This window comes from Giraffa tippelskirchi, chromosome 2, assembly GCF_054371585.1.
Source record: "Giraffa tippelskirchi isolate mGirTip1 chromosome 2, T2T-mGirTip1v1.2.pri, whole genome shotgun sequence".
Lineage (NCBI taxonomy): Eukaryota > Metazoa > Chordata > Mammalia > Artiodactyla > Giraffidae > Giraffa > Giraffa tippelskirchi.
This window is the reverse complement of record NC_137276.1, coordinates 50,059,408-50,081,979: the sequence shown is the minus strand read 5'-3', so window position 1 is coordinate 50,081,979 and position 22,572 is coordinate 50,059,408. Positions and strand designations below refer to the sequence as shown.

General features: G+C 41.7%; 2 protein-coding genes across 8 annotated transcripts in view; one reads left to right on the top strand and one right to left on the bottom strand.

Moving 5' to 3' along the window:
- The window catches only part of WDFY4 (WDFY family member 4), a 226,034-nt gene that overhangs the window by 167,671 nt on the left and 35,791 nt on the right, over window positions 1-22,572 (top strand). The gene's annotated exons all lie outside the window — the stretch shown is intronic.
- LRRC18 (leucine rich repeat containing 18) lies at window positions 1,650-21,863 on the bottom strand. 6 transcript variants are annotated; one of them, XM_081561753.1, is made up of 5 exons: window positions 21,707-21,863; window positions 21,004-21,100; window positions 16,657-16,748; window positions 4,982-5,841; window positions 1,650-1,887 (listed from the first exon to the last, which is right to left on the bottom strand). In XM_081561753.1, the coding sequence occupies exons 4-5, from the start codon at window positions 5,743-5,745 to the stop codon at window positions 1,866-1,868; spliced, it is 786 nt and encodes a 261-aa protein (XP_081417879.1). In that variant the 5' UTR covers window positions 5,746-5,841; window positions 16,657-16,748; window positions 21,004-21,100; window positions 21,707-21,863; the 3' UTR covers window positions 1,650-1,865. The 6 variants fall into 6 exon arrangements, with proteins under 6 accessions (XP_081417879.1, XP_081417871.1, XP_081417889.1 ...); XM_081561745.1 differs by lacking the exon at window positions 21,004-21,100; XM_081561774.1 differs by lacking the exon at window positions 1,650-1,887 and having other exon boundaries at window positions 4,838-5,841.

The window sequence follows — 22,572 nt, the reverse complement described above, 5'->3', positions numbered from 1 at the left end:
ACATGGGGTAGTGGACAGTTATGTTAAAGTTCAGAATTGTGAAAGGAACACTTGCTGACTTGTGGTCCCCCCACCCCATATGCTGCTTGAGCCTAACCACCACCAGGAAATCTGGAGCACAGATCAAGAAGCCATGCATTGTCTTTTTATGATTTTAACATCTTTCTCAGGAATATTCAAGGATAAGATCAACATGGATAATTTTACATTAGTCCAGTGATCTGAAGTTAAGGTGCTTTTCCTCCTAAAATGCCTTAACTCTTTGGGATGATTGAGGAACTTTAAGCTTACTATAGTTACTCATAAGTTAGCATTAAGCAGATACAGAAAGATCTGTTTATCACTTCATATAGGCTGTAAGATTTTTTGTTTTTTAATTTTAATGTTTTAACACCAATAATATTTTGTATTGGGGTATAGCTGATTAACAATGTTGTGGTAGTTTCAGGTGAACAGTGAAGGGACTCAGCCATACCTGTACATGCATCCATTCTCCCCCAAAACCCCTCCCATCCAGGCTGGAACATAACATGGAGCAGAGTTCCATGTGCTATACAGTAGGTCTTTGTTGGTTATCCACTTTAAATATAGCAGTGTGTACATGATCTTTAAAATGTTTTTATTTCAAAAGAATAGATTCACAGGAAGTTGCAAAAGTAATACAGAGAGACCCTATGCAACCTTCACTTAAATTCCCTCCAATGGTTAAATCTTATGAAACTCAGTACAGTTTCAAAATCAGGAAATTGACTTAGTACAATATGTTCGCAGAGTTCTGTGTCATTTTATCATATGAGTAATTGAGGATGTTGATAGTGGTGGTGGTTACAAGAATCTACACAAAGGTATCTCTTATGCTACCACTTCATGGTGATGCCCACCCTCTAATACCCAACATTATCCTTAACCCCTGGCAACCACTGGTCTGTTTTCCATCTCTACCATTTTGTCATTTAGAGAATTTTGTATAAATGGAATCATAGAGTAGGTGACCTTTGGAACTAGGCCTTTTTTTTTTAACTCAGAATAATGCCATTGAGATCCATCCAAGCTTGGTGTATGTCATATGTTACTTTTTATCGTTAAGTAGTATTCCATGATGTGGAGTAAACCTTTCCCTGACAGAAAAGAAAAAGGAATAAAATGTAGAAGATGCCTCATAACCAGAGCTGGTTTAACCACTTGCCTATTGAGGGTAATTTGCTTGTTTCTAGTTTGCAGCTGTTACAAATAAAGAAACTGACAATTATAATTAACATCTTAATAATTATTAAGATGTTAGGTCTGCCAAATTTTATTTTTTGTTTCCTATTTTTCCTCTCCATTGTACATTTCTGTCTATTTTTCCTGCCTACCTTTACATTACTGAAAGATTTGTTAAAATTCTGCATTGATTTATCTATAGTATTCTTGAGGTTTTTTGGTCTAAATTCTTTGTACAGATTTTAGTTGCTTGAGGTATTGCATTATACATACTTAATTATCAGAGGCAACTGGTATTGGGATCTTACCAGTTAAAGTGAAATGTAAAGACCATAAATCTTTTAGGTCTTAAAGTCTCCTTTTAAATCTTTAATTGTCTATAATTTATATCTATCATTTTCTTAAATATTTCCTCTATATACATTAAAAAGAAACCACACACCAAGTATTTCCCAAAGTCATTTTCACACACAGGTAATCTAAAGCAAGAGAAGCAAAATAAATTTAAAAAACAAGTCAGTGGTTTGGCCAGCACTGGAAAGCCTGGCTTCCGGAATGTTCCCCTTGCCACTCTCTCTCTTCTCCTAACTGAGGGCTTTTCTTCTTCAGAGCTGTTGACTCTCGTTAGCTGATTAGTCTTCAAGTTTTTGCCATAAGCTACTCTAGGGTGATGTTGAGTGTATCCTGGGGATGAAGACACAAGAGGCCAAGGCAATTACTCCAAATCACGGAGGAAAAACACAGCAAGGGCAGAGGTCACACAAGGGTCACCCAGGTCATGCCTGGGTTTCAGAGAGGGTGCTTGCTGGGTTAGCAGGAATGAGGGTTTTGTTCTGTTTGAGGAAAGAGAAAACCCTGTGGTTTTTCTATCAAGTATTTTGGGGCCTAATACACTCTCTAGGAAGTAAAGGTAACTGTGGTATTTTAGGGCATGAAGGAGCATCAGCATTAAACCTTTCCCTGACAGAAGGAGGAATAAAATGTAGAAGAAGCTTCATAACTGAGCTCTATCTCCCAACTTCACTCATAATATTGCCCAGGTTTCCTGATGAACCAGAGGTCCAAGGTGAATGTATCCTGGGGCATATCAAAGGCCCCGGCCCATTTATTTCTCAATCCTGGTGACGTTCAGTGCACTTGAAACCCCTTCCTGAGACATGGCTATAAGAACAAAAGTAGCAGAAACCACCTAGAGACCAAAGATGGCAAGAGGTGTCAGTTGGAGGTAAACCCAGGAGAGGTGCTGGAGAGAGATTTTGCAAACCGAGCGCAGTGGGGGAAGTTGTTACAACAGAGCAGGAGAGGGGGTAAAGGAGAAATCTGTGGTTCTGACTAAGACCCTTTGTAGGGGGAGCAGGTAGATCTGTCTCTTTAACTCAAATCTAAAAAAAAAGTGTCTCAAGTGGGAGGAATGGAAATGGGCAGCATCCACATAACTAGCCATCACTTCTTGTTTGGATCAAATGCTCTTGCATGGCTTCTGTATTTCTTGGGTCAGAGATGAAGTAGCTGAACTAGCAGGATGGCTACTTAGAAACGTGTCCAAGGCCTGACATAGTGGGATCTCCTGGGCCTAAGCCATGACATCTCATTACTCATTTCATAGTCCTGTGTCCTCTACTCATCTCTAGAAGGGATTCTAAGAAATCATTTTGGACCTTAAATGAAGAAGAAAATATAAAGGATGATATACAGGACTCACAAGGATGCAATGAAATGAGTTCTCTGATATATTACTGGTAGATTGATAAATGGGTGCAAATATTCTGTATGCTACTTAGTAGCATATATCAAAAATTGTTTTGAAAACATACACTTTAGTACAATATTTGCAATAATGAAGATATATCAAGGAAATAATGCAAAATATTTTAAAGATCTTAATCATACAGGCTTTATCACAAAACGATTTGGGAAATGACCTAAATGTCCAACAAGAACTTAGTTATGTATATCTATGTTTGACTATCTAACAGATGTTTTAAATTAGGGTTATTAAGACCACACAGCCACATGTGTTTCAAAGAAGGATAAAAATGATGTGAATGTTATTATTTTAACTATGCACAAAAATATACACAGAAAAATAACTAGTAAGGACATCTGTCAATATTATAGCTGACTTACACTGTAGAACTGTGGATACTTTAAGCTGCTCTATTTAAAACTATGTTGTGGTATTGTTACTTTTATAATAGACAACATTTAATAAAAAGAAAAACTAGAAAAGGAATTTTGAATCTGTATCTTCAGAGATTTTAGAAGTATGATAGAGTAGTTAAGCATTTCTAAGGAAAATAAGCAGTGAGGAGTGAAGAAATTAAATATGCTGTCTGCTATGGTGTATATAACATGAAAAAGAAATACATTAGTCATAGCGAACTAATTGATATCTATTAGTATCTCTCAGTGCTTTTCCACTGATGACTACAAAACTTGCTGCCAACACAGGAAAGCCTTGATTTAAAACAACAAACAACAACAAACTTTTCTAAAGTTATCTTCCTTCATCCCTTTCTTTTAGGCAATGTAAAAGTGTGAGTGAGTGGTACAGAGAAAGTCCTCAGCTATCGTGAGTTCTGCAAACAGATCTAGAGTGACTAAAGGCACTGTCCAAAGTGGGATCTCAGCTCTGAGATGCACTGAGCTCTAGTTCTTACAGAGAACTGACTTATACTGAGTACTCACTCTTGTGTGCTATCTGCTTGAAATGCATGACAGCTCTCGGAGTTGGGCTGGTGTTATTTGCACTTTACAGATGAAGGAACCAAAGCTAAGTAAAATGGCCAGGGAGGTAGCAAGTAAAAAGTAGAGCTTCCCTGGGCCCAGATCTGTCCAACTACAGAAACTTTGTCTTTTCTCTATGCCAGGTTAGCCCTGCACACTACTAAGCTCTGCTCTCTTAACTTCCTCAAACAATGACATTATGCCCTGTCTTCTTTCTGCCTGCCTTTCTTACAGGTTGCAAAGGGCAGGACACGCTTTCCCCCACAGGACACAGTCCCTGCACTTACTAGCACAGTGCCTAGTAAGGTATTTATCTATTGACTGCAGCAACCCCTATTTGTACCCATCTTTCCTTATTCCATGAAGGTATGGAAAAGCATTGCACATAATTAGATGGGAGTGAACCTCGTTCATTCACAGCCAGTCAAGGGCTTGCAGGTTTAGTCTAAAAGCTACTAGAGCAAATTATGTGAATGTAGAAAAGAGAAAAGAATAGGACTGCTTTGAGCGCAAAATGTTAACGCAAATACTTAATGATAATATCTGCCCAACTCTGTGGCGCAGTTTTGTCCCCTTCCCAAGACTAAATGTCCATCTGCCCTGCTACCAACCAATGCTTAGAGATGCCTGACTTTTGAAGCCCTGGCCCAAAATATTCCAGTAAAAAAAGCTCCACACTGGGGTGCCGGTAGTTGATCCTGAAACCTGTGATAATGAGACAAGATTGCGTCAGCTGCCCAGGCCACAGGCTGTAGGCAAGAGAGGTCTGGGGCAGAAATGAGATGGATGGCCCTTTCCAGATTCATTGTGCTTGTATGTGTGGGTGTGTACATGGAGAGAAGACAGAAGTGTAGGAATGGCAAAGAACTAAAAGCCCTTTGATCAACAAAATCACAAGCCAAGGAGGTAGGGAAAGGTATTTTATGGGCTTGGCTGGAGAAGCTATTGCAGTAATGGCAGAATCCCTCAGTTTTCTGAGGATGCAGCCCATTGTCACCTTCCCTCCCTCTCCCTTTTCCCTTCCTGCCTTAGGGTCAGGGTCCCAGGTCACCTCCAATCTTCCTGGGATTCCTTGGCCATGGAGTTGGGTGAGACCAAAGTGGAAAAGATGGCCTTTCTTGGTGTCACTGTGGCCATGTTCTTGATTTTGTTCAGCCTGTCCCGGGCCTGCTGGCATTTTTTCAGGCAAGTCCCACACAGATCCTTCTCTTCCACCAGATATAGGTTGTCCAGCCTCCTGATGGAATCTATGAACACCTCTGACCCCTCTGCCTTGGGAAAGGGGTTTCGCTTTGTGTTGAGCTTTTTCAGCTTGGGGAGCTTGGAGATGCTGTTGGGAATGTTGTTCAGCAGGTTGTCATAGAGCCCCACCTCATGGAGCTCCTTCAGAGCACCCAGTGTGGTGGGCACGCTGTCCAGATGGTTCAGGCCTAAATTCACAGTGCGGACATTCTTGAGTTGATTGAGCTCTACGGGCAGCCCGTTGGTGGTCAGCCTGTTGTTGCTGACATTGAGGTAGAGCAGAGAGGTCATCTGGCCGATGGTCTCGGGGAGCTTGTCAATGTAGTTGCTGTGCAAGTCCAGCCACCGCAGGTTCTGGAACTTGGAGATGGCTTCAGGAATCTTCTTGATCAAATTCCGACTAAGGTCAAGCTCATCCACATCAGTAAGTCTCAGAATACACTTGGGAAAGGTGGTAATTCCCATCTTGCTCAAGTCAAGGCGTTTCTTTCCATCAAATGTGATCTTGATACAATTCTTGGCCACAGCAAGTGTGATCTTTTTGCCCTTGGGGCCTTTCGCTCCCTTGGCCATGTTCGTTTAGTAAAGGAGTATGTTTGAAGTATGTTGTTCTGATCGACTGGTGTCCAGTTAGAGGAAATATCACATGAATCTGCTAAAAGATAGACTCTGGTAAAAAGAGAAAAATTATCCAGTCAGGAGATAATGTAAGGATACTGGACTGCCCCCAAATCATAATGTTTTACTTCTAATGGTTTAAAAGGAGAGAAAGAGGAGAGTGGAGATAAGTTAGGCCATTAGCAGAAGGAATCTAGCTGAAGACCTTCAGCAAATTGAATACCCTCCTCACACCTCATGCTCCCAGATGTAAAATTGGAGATTCAGGGTTGTCCTGAAGGATGTTCAATGCCCCTCTGGCTATGCCATTCCCTAACTTATGTCCTCGATTATTACATACACCCCCTTCTGGGTGTGTGTTGCGGGCGCAGTAATGTCTTGGATATGTGCCCTTTCCCCAATCTTCATATAAATCTAGTCTTTTCTTAGAGTTATCCTATGAATCCCTAGGGTGGGGCTGCTGAGTTCTCAGGAGCAATATAGCCTTGATATAAGGGAATAAGGTGGGAAGAGTTAATAATGACTTACGGATTATATCTCTCTTCACCTTTTGGACCCAAAGGAACTAGTCACTGCTACCATAATTGCAGTGTAATAAAAGTGGCACAGAAAAGCCCATGAGCACAGAGGAGAGGGTCAGGGTGGAGCCTGGAAGAACAGAAAGCAATGCTGCCTTTTTCCACCTCTATCCTCTTGTCTTCTGCCCCTCACGTCCTTCACACTGTAATTCAACTGTAGACAACTGCACAAATAGATGTGATAGGACTATCACATCTAGGACTATTAGGACAGTTAGGACGGCCACACAGTTAGGACTACCACCATCAGAAAAGTAGCACATACAGAGTGACAGGTTGATTCTGGCCTCAGAAGATTTGCTTAGCAGTCCAGTTCTACCACAAACAATTTTCTTAAATTTTCAGTGCCTCATTTTCCTCATTTGTGAAAACAGTCCCCTTTTAGAACTCTTATGGAGTATAAATTAAACTATAAAGTGCTACAACAGTGCCTGGTACATAGGAAAAGCCTGATTTATGTTAACTATTAACTGTTATTGTCACGACCTTTGCACATACTGATTTTAATTCTCAACAATCCAGCAAGATCCATAGGCTTATCCCCCATTATAACGAGAAGAAGACTGAGGCTCAGGAGTGAGGAAGGTCTACAGTTCGGAAGAGGATGCAACTGGCCTGCCTATTCTAGAAGCTCTTTTCTTTTCTACAACTTGGTGTCTCTTGCTTGCTGATTTTCTATTTTGGATCAAGTTCCCCCTGCCCGGAAGAAGCATGCTGTCAGGAGACAAAGGCACTGCCTCCATTTCCCTGCAGGGATGGGTGGGGAGGTGCTCAGCACTTCTCTGCTTCATCATCTAGGCCCTTTATCAGGAGCTATGTTTGTGTAACATGTGTAGTGCATGCATGCTCAGTCGTGACTGACTCTTTGTGACCCCATGAACTGTAGCCCACCAGGCTCCACTGTCCGTGGGATTTCCCAGGCAAGGATGTTGGAGTGGGTTGCCATTTCCTCTTCCCGGGAGGAAAGCCGCATTCAGACAGAATCAAACTACTCAAAATTAAAGAAAAAATTAAATAAAAAAACAACATGTTGCTTACTGGGAAACAGCAGTATGAATTATTATAGATTTCTCACTAGAAACTGTGGAGGCCAGAGGTAACTGGAAAAAATATTTTCTAAATAATGCTGAGAAACTGTCAACCAGACCATGAATGAAGACATCCTTTATGAATGAAGGCAAAATAGATAATCTCAGATGAATGAAAAATAAAGGAATCTGTAGATGAAAGAGAAAGTAGAGAGAAGCTTGAACTTTGAGAATGAGGGAAGAGCAATGGAAATGATAAATATCTGATAAATATAATAGGCTGTGTTTTTTCTCCTTTTACAATTTTTAAAATACAAGTGATAGCTGAAAGCAAAAATTTTAACTGTCAATGTATGTAGATGGAATACATGTGACAACTACAACATAATGGGAGAAGTTAATGAGACCTAGACGGTAGGTAAGATTTTTATGTTGTTTTGGAAATGGTAAAATTTAATTCTAAGTAAACTATGGAAAGATAAGTATGTATATTTTAATCTCCAGAGCAATCAGATGGATTATAGAATAAAAGATTCAGTTATATGCCATCTCAGTTTAAATAAACAAAAGTAAGTTAAACTAAAAGAATGGGGAAATAAACTTACTGTGCAAAGACTAAAGGAAAAGTGGAGTGAAAATTTTCATGGCTTTGAATTTGGCAAAAGTATAACCCATAAAAGGAAATATTGACAATTTGGACTTCAACAAAATTTGAAATCCTTGCTCTGAAAGACAAACAAAACCCCATATCCATCAAAGAACTAGTATCCAGAATCTATAAATTACTCAAGGTCAACAATAAGAAAATAACAATACAATTTTTTTTAAATGCCCAAGAGATTTAATGAGACATTTCACCAAAGAAGTTGTATGGATGGTTAATCAGCTGCAAAACTACAAAGCATTGCTGAGCTTTAATCACTAGGGAAATGTAAATAAAAATCACAGTTAGATACCACTGCACAGTTACTAAAACGCCTAAAACAGAAAAAAACAAATAAACAAACATAAAAACCAGTAATACAAAGATTTGGCAAGGGTGTGGAGCAACTAGAATGCTCACATATTGTTGATGGGGATTCAAGATGGTAATATCACCATGAAAAAAACAGTTTAGCAATTTCTGATAAAATTAACCATACACTTATTATATGACCCAGCATTTCGCCAACTAAATACTTAACCCCCACCCCCCAAAGCCAAAAACTCAGATTCCCATGAAAACTTGTGTTTATAATTGCTCTGTTCACATTTGTCACAAAGGGAAACAAAAAATCTGAAGGTCTTTCAGTGCTTGGATGGGTAAGAAATTGTGGCTTATCCTCATAATGTGTACTATTAAGCATAAAGAGAACAAGTCTATTGATACATGCAACAACTTGGATGACTCTCAAAATCATTCGGCTAAGTAAAAGAAGACAGTCTTAAAAGTCTACATAATGAATGAGACCATTTATATAACTTTCTGGAAACGTCACAACCGTAGGTACAGAAACCAGATTGGTGGTTGGTTGCCAGGGACTAGGGATGGGGAAGGTTTGACAACAGAGCAGCACAAGTGAGTTTTCTGGAGTGTTGGAACTGCCTATACCCTGACTATGGTGGTTGCATGAAGCTGTACATGTTAGAGCTCAGAGAACTGTATACAAAAAAAACGTATACCGACTTCATTGCAGGTAAATTTAAATTTAAATTAAAAAAGAAAAAACCTCAATAGACTATTTCTGCCATAATCTACTTCCCATTTTCAGCCTGACTGGGAAGTCTGATTTTTTCATGCCCCAATGTTTTGCCTTTGACTGTGTGAATCACAACAAACTGTGGAAAATTCTGAAAGAGATGGGAATACCAGACCACCTGACCTGCCTCCTGGTAAATCTGTATGCAGGTCAAGAATCAACAGTTAGAGCTGGACATGGAACAACAGACTGGTTCTGAATTGGGAAAGGAATACGTCAAGGCTATATATTGTCACCCTGCTTATTTAACTTATATGCAGAGTACATCATGAGAAATGCTGGACTGGATGAAGCACAAGCTGGAATCAAGATTGCCGGGAGAAATATCAATAACCTCAGATATGCAGATGACACCACGCTTATGGCAGAAAGCAAAGAAGAACTCAAGAGCCTCTTGATGAAAGTGAAAGAGGAGAGTGAAAAAGTTGGTTTAAAACTCAACATTCAGAAAACTAAGATCATGGCATCCGGTCCCATCAGTTCATGGCAAATAGATGGAGAAACAGTGGAAACAGTGACAGACTTTATTTTTTTGGGCTCCAAAGTCACTGCAGATGGTGACTGCAGCCATGAAATTAAGACACTTACCCCTTGGAAGAAAAGTTATGACCAACCTAGACAGCATATTAAGAAGCAGAGACATTGCTTTGCCAACAAAGGTCCGTCTAATCGAAGCTATGGTTTTTCCAGTAGTGAAGTATGGATGTGAAAGTTGGACTGTAAAGAAAGCTGAGCACTGAAGAATTGATGCTTTTGAACTGTGGTGTTGGAGAAGACTCTTGAGAGTCCCTTGGACAGCAAGGAGATCTAACCAGTCCATCCTAAAGGAAACCAGTCTTGAATATTCACTGGAAGGACCGATGCTGAAGCTGAAGCTCCAATACTTTGGCCATGTGATGCGAAGAGCTGACTTATTGGAAAAGACCCTGATGCTGGGAAAGATTAAAGGCGGGAGGAGAAGGAGATGACAGAGGATGAGATGGTTGGTCCATGGGATCACAAATAGTCGGACACAACCGAGCAACTGAACTGAACTGAATGTTTTGCCTTGTAAAGGGCATCTACATGTGTATCATGTGGGCACTGCTGGGGTATGTATGCGTGTGAACCATGTGTATGGACACACACACTGTGGGGAACAGCTGTGTACAAGGTGGCATATCAGAAAAGCTGTCCTACTGCCCTTGAGTTAAAATCATAATTAAAACAAATATGGACTGAGATAGGGGGAGCCTGTGTTCTAGTCATGTTTATCAATGACTTCTCATGGTAAGGTTGCCAGATTTAGCAAATAAAATTGCAAGATACCCCATTAAATCTGAGCTTCAGATAAACAATGGACAGTTTTGAGTATACATATGTCCCAAACACTGCATAGTTCTGTATTTTATTTGGCAACTCTGAAAGTATAGTTGGGTCTGAAAGCATAGCAAAGTTTCCTTTGTCCATGATTCTTGTTACTTCTTTGGGTCTAATTTGAGCCAAGTCCAAGTGCTTATCCTTGCATTCATTCATTCATTCTTACACTCATTCAGTAAGTTTATCGAGAACCTACTAGATACCAAGTCTCTGTGTTATTTATACAGGTAAACAATGAACGGGGCCAGTCTCTAAACTCAAAAAGTTAAAATCTAGATTGTTACTGACTCTAGCCACCAGATTCCCCTGAGCCCCCAAAAGCCCAGGCTGTCTTTTGTATTTCTTACATTTAATTAAGACAAAGTTCAGCTCAGGGAGGACAAGCACAGCAAGTAAGGGCAGAAGGCCCTAGCTGGGAAGAATGCTTCCCATAGACTGGAGATTCCTACCTACTCCCCAAAGCCCACTTGCACCCTGGTAAGAAGCCTCTCAGCTCTGATGACTGACGGGGAGGAAGCAGCATGGAGCTATCCACAAGGACTTCTCCAAACGGGCCCTTTGACTCAGAGCCTGCTCAGTCATTCATCACCTGCAGGCAAAGTAGGGGCTAGCTGGGATAACGCACTTCTCCTCTTTCTCAGCACATATGGGCCCCCAGACAGCCCAGGCCAGAAGAAGCCTGCTCAGTTCCCACCCCCTTCACGTTTCTCCTTCTTTGCCTATCTGGGACACTTGCTCTTGGCTAGGGAGGGCGGGATGTATTGCTCAGGGTCCATTCTTACCCCTCTAAGCTGCGAGAGCTCTAAGCTGTGAGAGCTGCTAGAAGCACACCAGTGCCAGGAAGCCCCAGAGCCCAGGACATCCATCCCTTTTTTTATTCAACTCTGAATATTCAGCATCCTGCCTAGGTCTGCCCACTGGGTAGGAGAATACGTATTGGCAAAAGAAGTGTGAAATAGATGATCTTTCAGTACAGCTAAATCTCATTTGATGACCTGTCGTTATCAAGTCATAGAATCTTCAAATATCAGTGTAGGGTCAATCCACACAAGGGCAATTATAAGCAGAAAGAAATGTAAATAGATAATCATATAGATGGGTAGGTAGATAGATGGATGAACAGACAGGTAGATGGTCAGATAGACAGATAGAGGGTAGTCAAATAATAGATTTCATTTCACAAGAACAGCTTAGAAACACAAATAGAAGTTTCTAAATGTACTGTCTTTTTATTTTATACAGTTGGTTTTTATACTTTATTAAAACTGGTCTAGTTGGTTTGACTTTAATTTCTAGTTAATTTTTCTATCTAGTCATTGTAATCAACCAGCATGGTGGGACACCCCATGGATATCTAAATTAAAAATGTAATGGCGATTTATATTTTAATGCCATCAGAATATCTGCAAGCATTTTCAGTTGTAAGATCATTATCTTTCACTAGAATACTAGAATTTATCTGATGCTTCACACTCATGTATCTTTATACTTTTAAGACTAACTTTATATACATATATATCTATATATCTATATATATATATATATCTGATATCTTTAAACATTTTGCTAACACGATCTCATAATTATTTTACCCTTGTCATTGATGCACTGAGACCAGGACAGACATCTTGTGGAACTGGAAGCCCCAAAGTCACCGTTGTTTCACAGCCCGTGTTTGGGACTAACTTGGCAACCTTTGTGTCGTGTGGAGGAGAAATATCTTTTGCTTGTGGGACATCTCTTAAGAGGAAGTAATTTCCCTCAGTGAAGTCAGTCGTTCAAAAGTCATTCATTATCCTCTCTCCTGACTCTCATAAGACACAGTCATAGATATGTAAGAGGACAGCCTCACTTCTGTGACATCCCTTGAGCCTTCAGATCACTCCCCATGCCCCCCATCCCTTCCCAGACTGAGCTGTTTCCTCACATGAGAAGCCCTGTGGCAGGTGGAGATGTGGGTGGTCACCTTGGTGCTATCTGTCAATGGGATGTGTCTCGAACCTCTGCCAGACATCTAAAACAGGCATGAATGTTTGACTCAAGAGTCACCTGAGCTGGGGGAAAGAATTACTATTTGTCCAGAACCCACTCTAGGCTAGGAGCTGTGTTTTCTACAGCTAGATCTGCCTTTTGGAGTATAGACTCACTGGAGGTATAGACATGAAGTACTTTTATTTTTTTCACTTCTGCCCCCAGCTATATTGAGCTCTGCTTTCCTGTGGGCAGAAGGACAGATTGCTAGGAAACGGACAGACGAGAGGGAGAAAGATTTCTGTGCAGTTCCCAGCAGTACCTCCACCAGACGCTTGGTGGAGTTGATGGAGGAAATGAGGATGACAGGCAGGAGGGGTGAAATCTTACAGGGACCCCATGATTGTGAGGGTTTTCTGAAATCAGTTTTGGAAATGCTTCATAATGTCAAGAGCCACTTACTACTCTTCATTTAGGTGATATGTACCAAAGTAACTACTGCCAGAATGCTGCTGGGCCCTTTCTGTATCTCTAATCTCCATAGCAATCATACAAGTGTCCATCCTATGTTTAACATAAGAGAATTAAGGCTCAGAGAAGTGAAGAGACTTTCCCAAGTTCACAAGACAACACAGCTCAGCTAAGCCTAGGTCCCCCAGGTATTACACACCCACAAGCCTGGGTGTGTAACACCAAAGTGTACGGTCTTCCCACTACACTGTGCTGCCTCTCTTTTCCCCCAGTTGCCTTTGCTCTAGGCTTGTTGCCTGTCACTCCACTGTATAGGGGCCTGTGTGTGGGGTTCTTGTCTTCATAGATACATGTATATGTGTATAGATCTGAATGTAGTTGAATAATATGAATTTCAAGTTATTTTAATAGCGTTAGTGGAGTCATTGAAGTGTAAGAGCTTGAAGATCAACAATAAAAGGGGGGCGGGAAAACAGTTTAAAGGGTACGTGTAATGCTGCCAGCCAGTTCATTTAATATGTGTGCCCCCTCCCCAAATAAATTCTATACGTATCCTTTAAAAAAAAAAGGAAAACATGTATCAGAAATTTAAAAAATTATTGTATGTTACTATTCTACTTGTATATCTTCTCAGAATTTTAGCAATATTCCCATAACATGTTGTATAAAAATAAACTGAAATAATTTGACCTCTTAAGAATAATTAGGACAAGAGAGTGATGATGGAGACAGGAACTTATTGTTCCTCAGTCCCTCCGGTACCCCTGGGCTCCCACGATGTGGGCCGCCTTAAAGATTCCGTTTTTCACCCAGCATGGCCTCAGAACACTAGCCCACTGCATTCCCACATGCCCACCAGAGAAGCTGGCCCTCTGCTGCCCTGGGAAGGGGTAGAAGGGTGTCTGCCTGCTGTGCAGGGCCCTGAGACGCTGTGTGTGGTCACCAGAAATGCATTTTCATGGCGTGGCCTCACCTGAAAAGCAAACACCTGTGAGATGCACTTCTGCGAGTCCCAAACTGCAGACTTTCTCAGACCCATGATGCTGTCCACCCCTCCACAGCCCCCAGCACACATGTTCTCCTACGCACATCCAGCTTTAGAGGCCCTTCACGCCACCTTCACAAAGCAAGTGCCCTCCAGTTTGCCATCTCATTTAGTCCTCATGACTCTCTGAGCTAGGAATAGTCCTCCTACCCAAAGATAAGGACCTGGGGGGTGAGGTGGGTGTGAAGCGGTTCATCCAAGCTCATGCCACTCAACTTAATCCAGGGCTTCTGGGCGGGATGTTCCTCCTATGACATCAGAGCTGCAGCAGACAGAGTGTCTGTATGGAAAGTTCACTTCATTTGGTGATTATCTGGTTAATTTGATCAACGCAGCACTAAGGATTTTATATTACACATGTACAGGTTCCTCTACCTCTAATATTATTTACTTCTCTGTCCTCAGCACCCATGTGGGGCTGCACATAGGCTGCCTGGGAAGCCGTTATCTGTCAAACCGCTCCCTTCCCCCTGGAGGGTAATAAGAATTCAACTTTTATTTGAAGCAAAAGTTCCCAGGGGGTCACATGGCCCAATAGCAAAAGATTATAATTTCTTCTTGGTTTAATAACATCTATTTTGTAATTCTGAAAGTGCTCTGTTTTAATCGGATTTGTTAAAGGAACAAAAGGGAATAGGTGCCTTACAATTAAAATAAAATATTAAGATTATTAGTTTAACAGCCTAGAAATGCCTTGTTCATCAACCAACATGTTCAAAGTACACAAAGCAACCTTGACACCCGGAAAGCAAAAAACCAAAGTCAGTGCTGGTACCTTTAAACCCCAAGAGGTGAGCGTTAATTCAGTTTCAATCAACATGGTTTAAGCATTGCTATTTCCAGACAGACACAATTGCATTTTCTCACAGCCAGGCCCTCCCTTGCAGATACAGAAACTGGGCTCAGAGAAGCAGCTTGGCAGGGAGAAAAGTGCAGGGGCCTTAGACCCACATGGGTTGCCACCCAGCTCCCCATGTGCCATCCTGTGACCCTAGACAGTCTGAGGAGCTTCACTGAGCTTCAGCCTCCACTTCTGTAAATAGAATTACAAAAGTGGAAGCTTCTGAAGGACAAGGTAAGGGTGAGGGAGGACCATGAAGACCTTTGTTGTGACTGTGGGGAATGGGGTGCAGAGAGGAGCAATGGCTGGACAGGACCGCACAACTAATGACAGTGGAGCCAGGACACCAGGATTCCAACTGGGTAGAAACCTGATTCAGACCCCGCAGGCCAGCATCCTTCCTTGCTGGGGCATCCTTGCCTCCCAGGTGCAGACTTTGGGTTACTCTATCTGAAAGACAGAGAGACAGCTCCTCTGAGGCACAGTGCCTCACACCCTAACCAGGATCCCAGAGTGGGTGACAGTTCTCAAGGGTCCAGTGATACCTGCATTTTTTCTGCACCATGCCCCATCTGGCCCCACTGAGAACTTGCTGAGGGGTGGACATGGTGCAGATTCAGGTATACCCCAGCAGTGTGCACTGGCAGGCACCCCTGTATGGTACCCCCATCTGCTACAGGACAATCCCCAGCATTGAGAAAGCCTTTGCTGTAAACCTGCCCACTTGTGAAGCCGTGAAATACCTTGAAGGACAATGTGGAAGCTTGGAGGCCAGTAGAACTGGGGCTCCATCCCTACCCTCACTGACGATCTGATTTTACTCATGAGCTCAGTTTACTAATCTGCAAAATGGGTTAGAAAATTGCAGGGTTTTGTGAAAACTGAGGTGATGACTGTATGCTAAATGATTGTATGTTAAATGGTATTCAATGAATGGTAATCTGGTTCCTAGCACCTTTATGATGGCAAATAATGCTGATAAATTCACCCAACAGCACCATATTGACCACCTCCTTCAAATTACTCCACACTTACTCCAGGACAGGCATTTTACAGACACTATAACTAATTCTTACACCTGCCTGATGTATTTATTGATTTTGATCTCCGCTGGACAGATATGGCACCTGAGGCTCAGAGAGGCTAAGTAGCTCATCCAAACTCCCGGAGACTCGAAGTAGCAGCACCTACATTTGCCTGTGGTAAAAATAGGGACGTGAAGTGTGCAGTCTAGTGTGCTCCATGCTGAGTAGTACCTCCTTGCACGGCTCACCCCAGCCTGAGACTCAACCATGTGTTTGTGGGTTCCGGGGTTCAGGATCACTCAAAGAAAGGGTTTGCCTCTAGACTTCTCAAAAGACAGACTGTGCTCTAAACCCCAGCACAGTCAGCAGTCATCAGGTTCCCTTCACAGGCTCCAGCCTCCAGATTGAGTGAGTTTCCTTAGAGGGGTGATTGGCCAGGTGAGGAAGTAGTATACACACTCGTTTCCACCTGCTTGTGGAGCAGGAAACAACACTCAAGGGGACTCAGACTTTGAAAGATCGTCAAGGTGACCCCAAAGGCCCATGTATCCCCACACTAACCTCCCAAGCTTGTCCATGGCCCAGGTGCCTGAGGACGCCAGCAAGATGCCCTGCCTGGGGCTCATGGCCGGCTTCCTCCCCCTCTCTGTAATGAATCAATCGGCTGGCATCTGGGGTTTGTAAATAAAGCACACTAGGGAAGCCTGCATTGCCAAAGTTGCTTGCTTAGAGGAGGAGAGAAAAAGAGTTTAAAGAGGTGTTGTTTGGCAGAATTAAAGTAAAATAAGTGCAACCAGAGGAAAGCTTACCCTGTTCGTCCCAGTTCTTCCTCCTCAACTGTGAAACTTTGTCACCAGGCAACAAGAGACCTGGCGTTAATTAGCATAATCTTGACGCCAGCCTGCAAGGTGAGAGAAGGCAGGGCTGAAAGGGTCTCCAGGACAGGGTCTGGGGTCCCAGGGGCTTGCAGAGGGGTTCCTCCTGGTTTCCCTCAGCAATGCCCTGGAGATTACAGTACAGGACAGTTGCTTTCCATGGCGACCACCGGAAGTGCACGTTGCTAACAGAAGGGAAAGAGCCACGCTTGCCCCTTTAAGGAACATATATCTTACTTCCATAGCATGTGGCTCATGAAATATCATTCGACCTCCTTGTAATTTGCCTCAGTATTTCTTTCTGCTCTTTGGTTTTAGAGATGATGTTTTATCTGTTTGTTTATTTATTTGGCAAAAAGTTTAAATGTTAAAATTATTTTGCAAATAATAAAATAACATTATAGGAAAATTAGAAAATTCATATATAGAAACAAAAATATAAAAATACTCTAAACTGTATTATCCAGGTTGAATTAAAAAATAAATAAAATAATTTTCAAATAAATCATTTGAAATGCAAAATTAACCCAAGCAATGAAAATTTTGGAAGGTATGGAAAAGGAAAATGAAAAAGTTCAAATTAAAAAATAAAAATATGGTAAGTATAGTTAGCTATAAAACTTCTTAAATATGTGAATACTAATATCTATCCATAATGAAATACAATTGATCATTTAATTTAGACAATAAATGGATTTACATTAATGAGCAAATGAAGATGACTAGAAAATTAAAAGTTACCTGAACTTCTAAAACTTAGTGCATTTCTAATTAGGATTTTCTAAAAGCATATAATTTAAATTAGAAAATAAGTAATCTGAAAGTTATGAAACTTAGATAAACAAAAATAAAATTAATATTTTAAGGGAAAAATATATGAAAACAATACATTAATTTTTAATTGTTAAAAATTTTATTGAACTATAGTTGATTTACAATGTTGTGTTAATTTCATCTGTACAGAAAAGTGGATCAGTTATGTACACATACACACATTCATATATATATACACACACATATGGCTTGCCAGGTGGCTTAGTGGTAAAAGAATCTTCCTGCCAATGCAGGGACACAGGGTCAGGAAGATCCCCTGGAGAAGGAAATGGCAACCCACTCCAGTATTCTTGCTTGGGAAATCCTACAGACAGAAGAGACTGGAGGGCTACAGTCCATGGAGTCGCAAGAGTCGCACATGACTTAGCGACTAAACAACAACATTAACACACATATATTAATACATTCTTTTTCATACTCTTTTCCATTATGATTTGTCATAGAATACTGAATATAGTTCTCTGAGCTATACAGTGGAATCTTGTTGCTTATTCATTCCATATATAATAGTTTGCCTCTGCTAACTCCAAACTCTCATTCCTTTCCTTCCGTACCAGTCCCCCACCACCCCTACCTTGGCGACCAAACTCTGCTTTCTATATTGTGAGTCTGTTTCTGTTTGGTAGATATGCTGATTGGGATCATATTTTAGATCCCATATATGAGTGATATCATGGTGTTTGTCTTTCTCTTTCTGACATTTCACTTAGTATGATAATCTCTAGGTCCATCCATGTTGCTGCAAATGGCATTATTACATTCTTTTTGTGGCTAAGTATGATTCCATTGTGTAAATATAAAATATATACTATACCTTTATTCATTCATCTATCGATAGACATTTAGATTGTTTCCTTGTCTTGGCTAGTGCAAATAGTGCTGCTATGAACATAGGGGTCCATCTGTCTTTTCGAATTACAATTTTGTCTGGGTATATGCCCAAGAATAGAACTGCTGGATCATATGGAAACTTATTTTTAGTTTTTTGAAGAACCTTCTTACTGTTTTCCAAGGTGGCTGTACCAGTTTACATTCCCACCAACAGTGTTAGAGGGTTCCCTTTTCTTCACACCCTTTCCAGCATTTGCTATTTGTAGACTTCTAATGATGGCCGCTCTGACTGGTGTGATGTATCTCATTGTAGTTTTGATTTTCACTTCTCTAATAATTAGCAATGTTGAGAATCTTTTCATGTGCCTGTTGCCCATTTGTATGTCTGTTTTGGAGAAATGTCTATGTAAGTCTTCTGCCCACTTTTCAATTGGGTTGTTTGGGGGTTTTTTGTTGTTGTTGCTGTTGAGTTGTATGAGCTGTTTGTATATTTTGTAAATTAAGCCCTTATCGGTTACATTGTTTGCAAATATTTTTTCCCATTCCTTAGACTGTCTTTTCATTTTGTTTATGGTTTCCTTTGTTGTGTAAAAGCTTATACTCTTGATTAGGTACCACTTGTTTAGACAAATACATTTTAAAATACAGATATGTAAGACTTTGTAAAAATTAGAGCCACTCGGTTTCAGCATCTAGAGGTAACTTGAAGTTATATAAACCTTCAGACTTTTCATGCATCAGCAGCATCAGGATTACTGCATAATTGTGCAATAATAATTCAGTAATTTTGCTAATGTTCATTTTTAACTCCAAATACACCCAAGTTGACAATCAGGTAACTGCCCTCTAATCCAGCCAGAACAAAGATTTTTGTTGTCATTTTGGGGGGTTTTTTGTTGTTGCTGTTTTTGCTTTTGTTTTCTTTTTCCCTTCAGAGGAAAGCAGTTGTCTTCAGAGTCAGGGCCTGGAGTCAAGGTATGGTCAAGGCATGGTCCAATAGGTGCTCTATGCTGGACATTCATGGGTGCCCTCACTAGGCTCTAGCAAACCCTAGTGAAGTTCCCTAGTCTGCACATCATCTCTTACCCCACCTCCATTTCCACACCTGAAGATAGAGATCACAGCTATCTCATTGGGTCCTTGTGAAAATTAGACAACAAACAAAAAGTCTTCACAGTTTCTAATGCATTAGACAAATATTATTATTGTTTTAATAATAGATTTATACATGTTAAGACAGGAAGTCACAATAAAAGGGGTCAATATCCTTTAATTTAGGAGGATATCTCTATTTTCTAAGAATGCCTATCTATTACTGTATTTCTATTGACCTAAAGGGAAGCACAGTGGTAAAGAATCTGCCTGCCTGTGCAGGAGATACAAGAGATGCAGGTTCAATCCCTGGTCAGGAAGATTCCCTGGAGTAGGAAATGGCAACCCACTCTGGTAATCTTGCCTGAAAATATTCCCTGGACAGAGGAGCCTAGTGGGCTACAGTCCATGAGGTTGCAAAGAGTCGAACACAACTGAGCAACTGAGTATGCAAGCATTGACCTACAATCTAGATTTGAAAACTAGACTAAACCCAAATTTTCTTCTGAGAAAGGAAAATGAGGAGGGAGTATGTTTTTATTAGCAGTCTCTCAGCTTCTCATGGAAAACTCGGCCCCCCCACAGACTGCTTCCCCAGCATGCTCCTCCAGAACCACACCCAGGCAAAAGATGCTGGCCTGAGACACAGCCCAAACCATTAGTAGACACACTTCCAGTTTGACAAGATGAGTGAGTTTTCTTCTCATTGTGGATTGTATTTTCTTGACACCTCTTAGTTACTCACTAACCCATTTCACCATGGCCTCATAACTGTTTTACAAATAGAAAAGATACAGGAGAATTTGGAGAGGCATCAGGCTTTTTAAATATGTCTGCTTTAGCTGTGGAGGCCCAGTTTCCCTGTATGCTCTCCCTGGTTATTTTCTTAGTGTCTAAGGACTAGCCATAGCCTCCTAATCCCAGAGGTGAGAAGGACGACAAGCAGGGACACCTCAGATCCCATCCTTTCCTGGGCTGAGAGGGTGTAGCCTCCAGACAGATGAGTCCACTGGCAGAGACCGTTCTCGCCTGGGCTAGCCTACCCTCTGAAGGCCGCTGGCAGCCTCCCTAAGAGAGATGTGAGTTCCTGGGCTATGCCTCTGGCTCATTCTGAGAGACAGGCTCAGGGTAGAGTGGAGGTGACAATCAGGTGGAGCTGGACTACAGGGAGTGTAGTCTAAGGCAAGATAGTGAGGCAAGCCATGGGCACTGGTGTTCTGGGGTAGGGAATGCCCCAACACCATGTGGCAGCAGTACTCAAGCTTTGACCACTTCTAGGGCTTCACGGACACAGATTTGATGAAAGTGAAGCAGCACAGGTAAAAATCACCCTCAAAAGAGGGAAGAATTTGAACCCAGCCTAGCTGTTGACCAGCCACAAAGTTCTACTTGAAGATAGTGTCCCACATATGGAAGTCTTCCAGAGGAGTTTAGACACCTGTCTTGGGGTGAGGGTGAGGTTGGTAAGATGTCCTCTGTGAGCCCACCATCGCTAGGCCACCTTCAGATTAGACAATGACCTACCTAGGCCTCAGTGACTTTGAACTCTTCCATTCTTCTCAGCTCCATCCTAGGTTGCCTGAAGGCCTGGACTCTTGCCCCATAGACTCCATGGCAAACCCTGAGTTGACAGAGCAGGAGATCTGATTCACAGGTGGCACGATTATTCTAAGAGCTTTCAGAATGGTATTGGCAGAACAAAGCAGGCCTTGACCAGAAGCAAGTCTTCACTTGTTTTCCACACTCTTCCTCCTCCCAGAGTAAAAAAGAATCAATCCTGCTCTAGGATAGCATCAACATCCACTAGAACCATACCCACCGAGGGAGCCCTGTGCCCACACCTGTGCTAACCTGTCACAGCCCCATGGCCACATTGCTCCCCAGCACTTCTGGGTCAGCCATGTTTGAAGGATGAAGTAACAGCAGTTCAGAGCAAGCAAGTGGTGGGGGCAGAATTTGAACCCAGGTTCTAGTGACTCCAGAGCCGATGATTTTTCCCATGTGGGCTCCCTCCAACCTTAGATGGGCTTTAGAAAGCCAAGAGTCATCTCTGGCATCTTGTTTAATCTACAGCTTATGCTATAATTATGGGATAGTATCAATTCTGAAAGAAGTACTTTAATGATGAGATATTCATAAAATTCACATAGACCATTCCAGAAGTTCTATAATTGCCTTCAGATGAACATGATTTTTTGAAAAAAGAAATCTTTCAGAGAGAACTCACCTTTGGTTAGGTGAGTTTCTGGGTACTGCTGGTAACAGTGCCTTTTTTTTGATGGTAATGAAATGATGGATCTTCCTTGGAGCTCATAGCTGGTGAAATGAGGGGTAGGATGATAAATTACCTTTATCTTCTGCACGCCATTCCACCTGATGGGAATGTCACAAAAGACCACAGGCAAAATTCTAGAACTTTTTCTGAAAGAGAAAAAACAGAGGCCCTCTCTTTTCCTGGAGTTTTGCTCCCCTATTCCTCTTCCACTGTCAGATTTCTAAAATAAAATACCAAGTTCAGCAGGCTTTGCCATACTAACTCCACACCCTTGAGGCTCAGCCCCACATCCTGAGAAAGGCTCAGAACACATTCTTTTCAAGGTCGGGATCTTCGCTGTCTCCAGCCTGGGCTCTGTCCTCATTTATAGCCTTCAAAGCGTTCTGAAACTGGGGGTTTCAGGTTTATAGACTAGGTCGAAAAGCTTGTCTCCACTTGAGTCTTATCAAGCTAATGCAATAAATGTGACCGTGTTTTGGCTGTTTGCTGTTGTTACTGTTTGCCTGAATAAAATGGACTGAAATGATGATTTCATTGGGGGGAAGAGGTGAATCTCAGCAAGGGAGTTGCTTTCTGTTTATAGAAAATCTGCCAAGGAAGGTATTGAATGAGGAAGGTTGGGGAGGCTGGACAGAGATCACAGCAGTGCTGTGAGGTGAAGATGAAGAGGTGCTGGCCTGCTGGGGCCCTCGGGCACCAGGCCTTGTCCACATGAAGGTGCAGTCACTGTGGGCTTAATGTCCCTGTGGGATGCGTTTGGGAGCAGAGTCCATGGGTACCTGAACAGGACTGAGGCAGAGGTCATGGCTGGAGAGTGG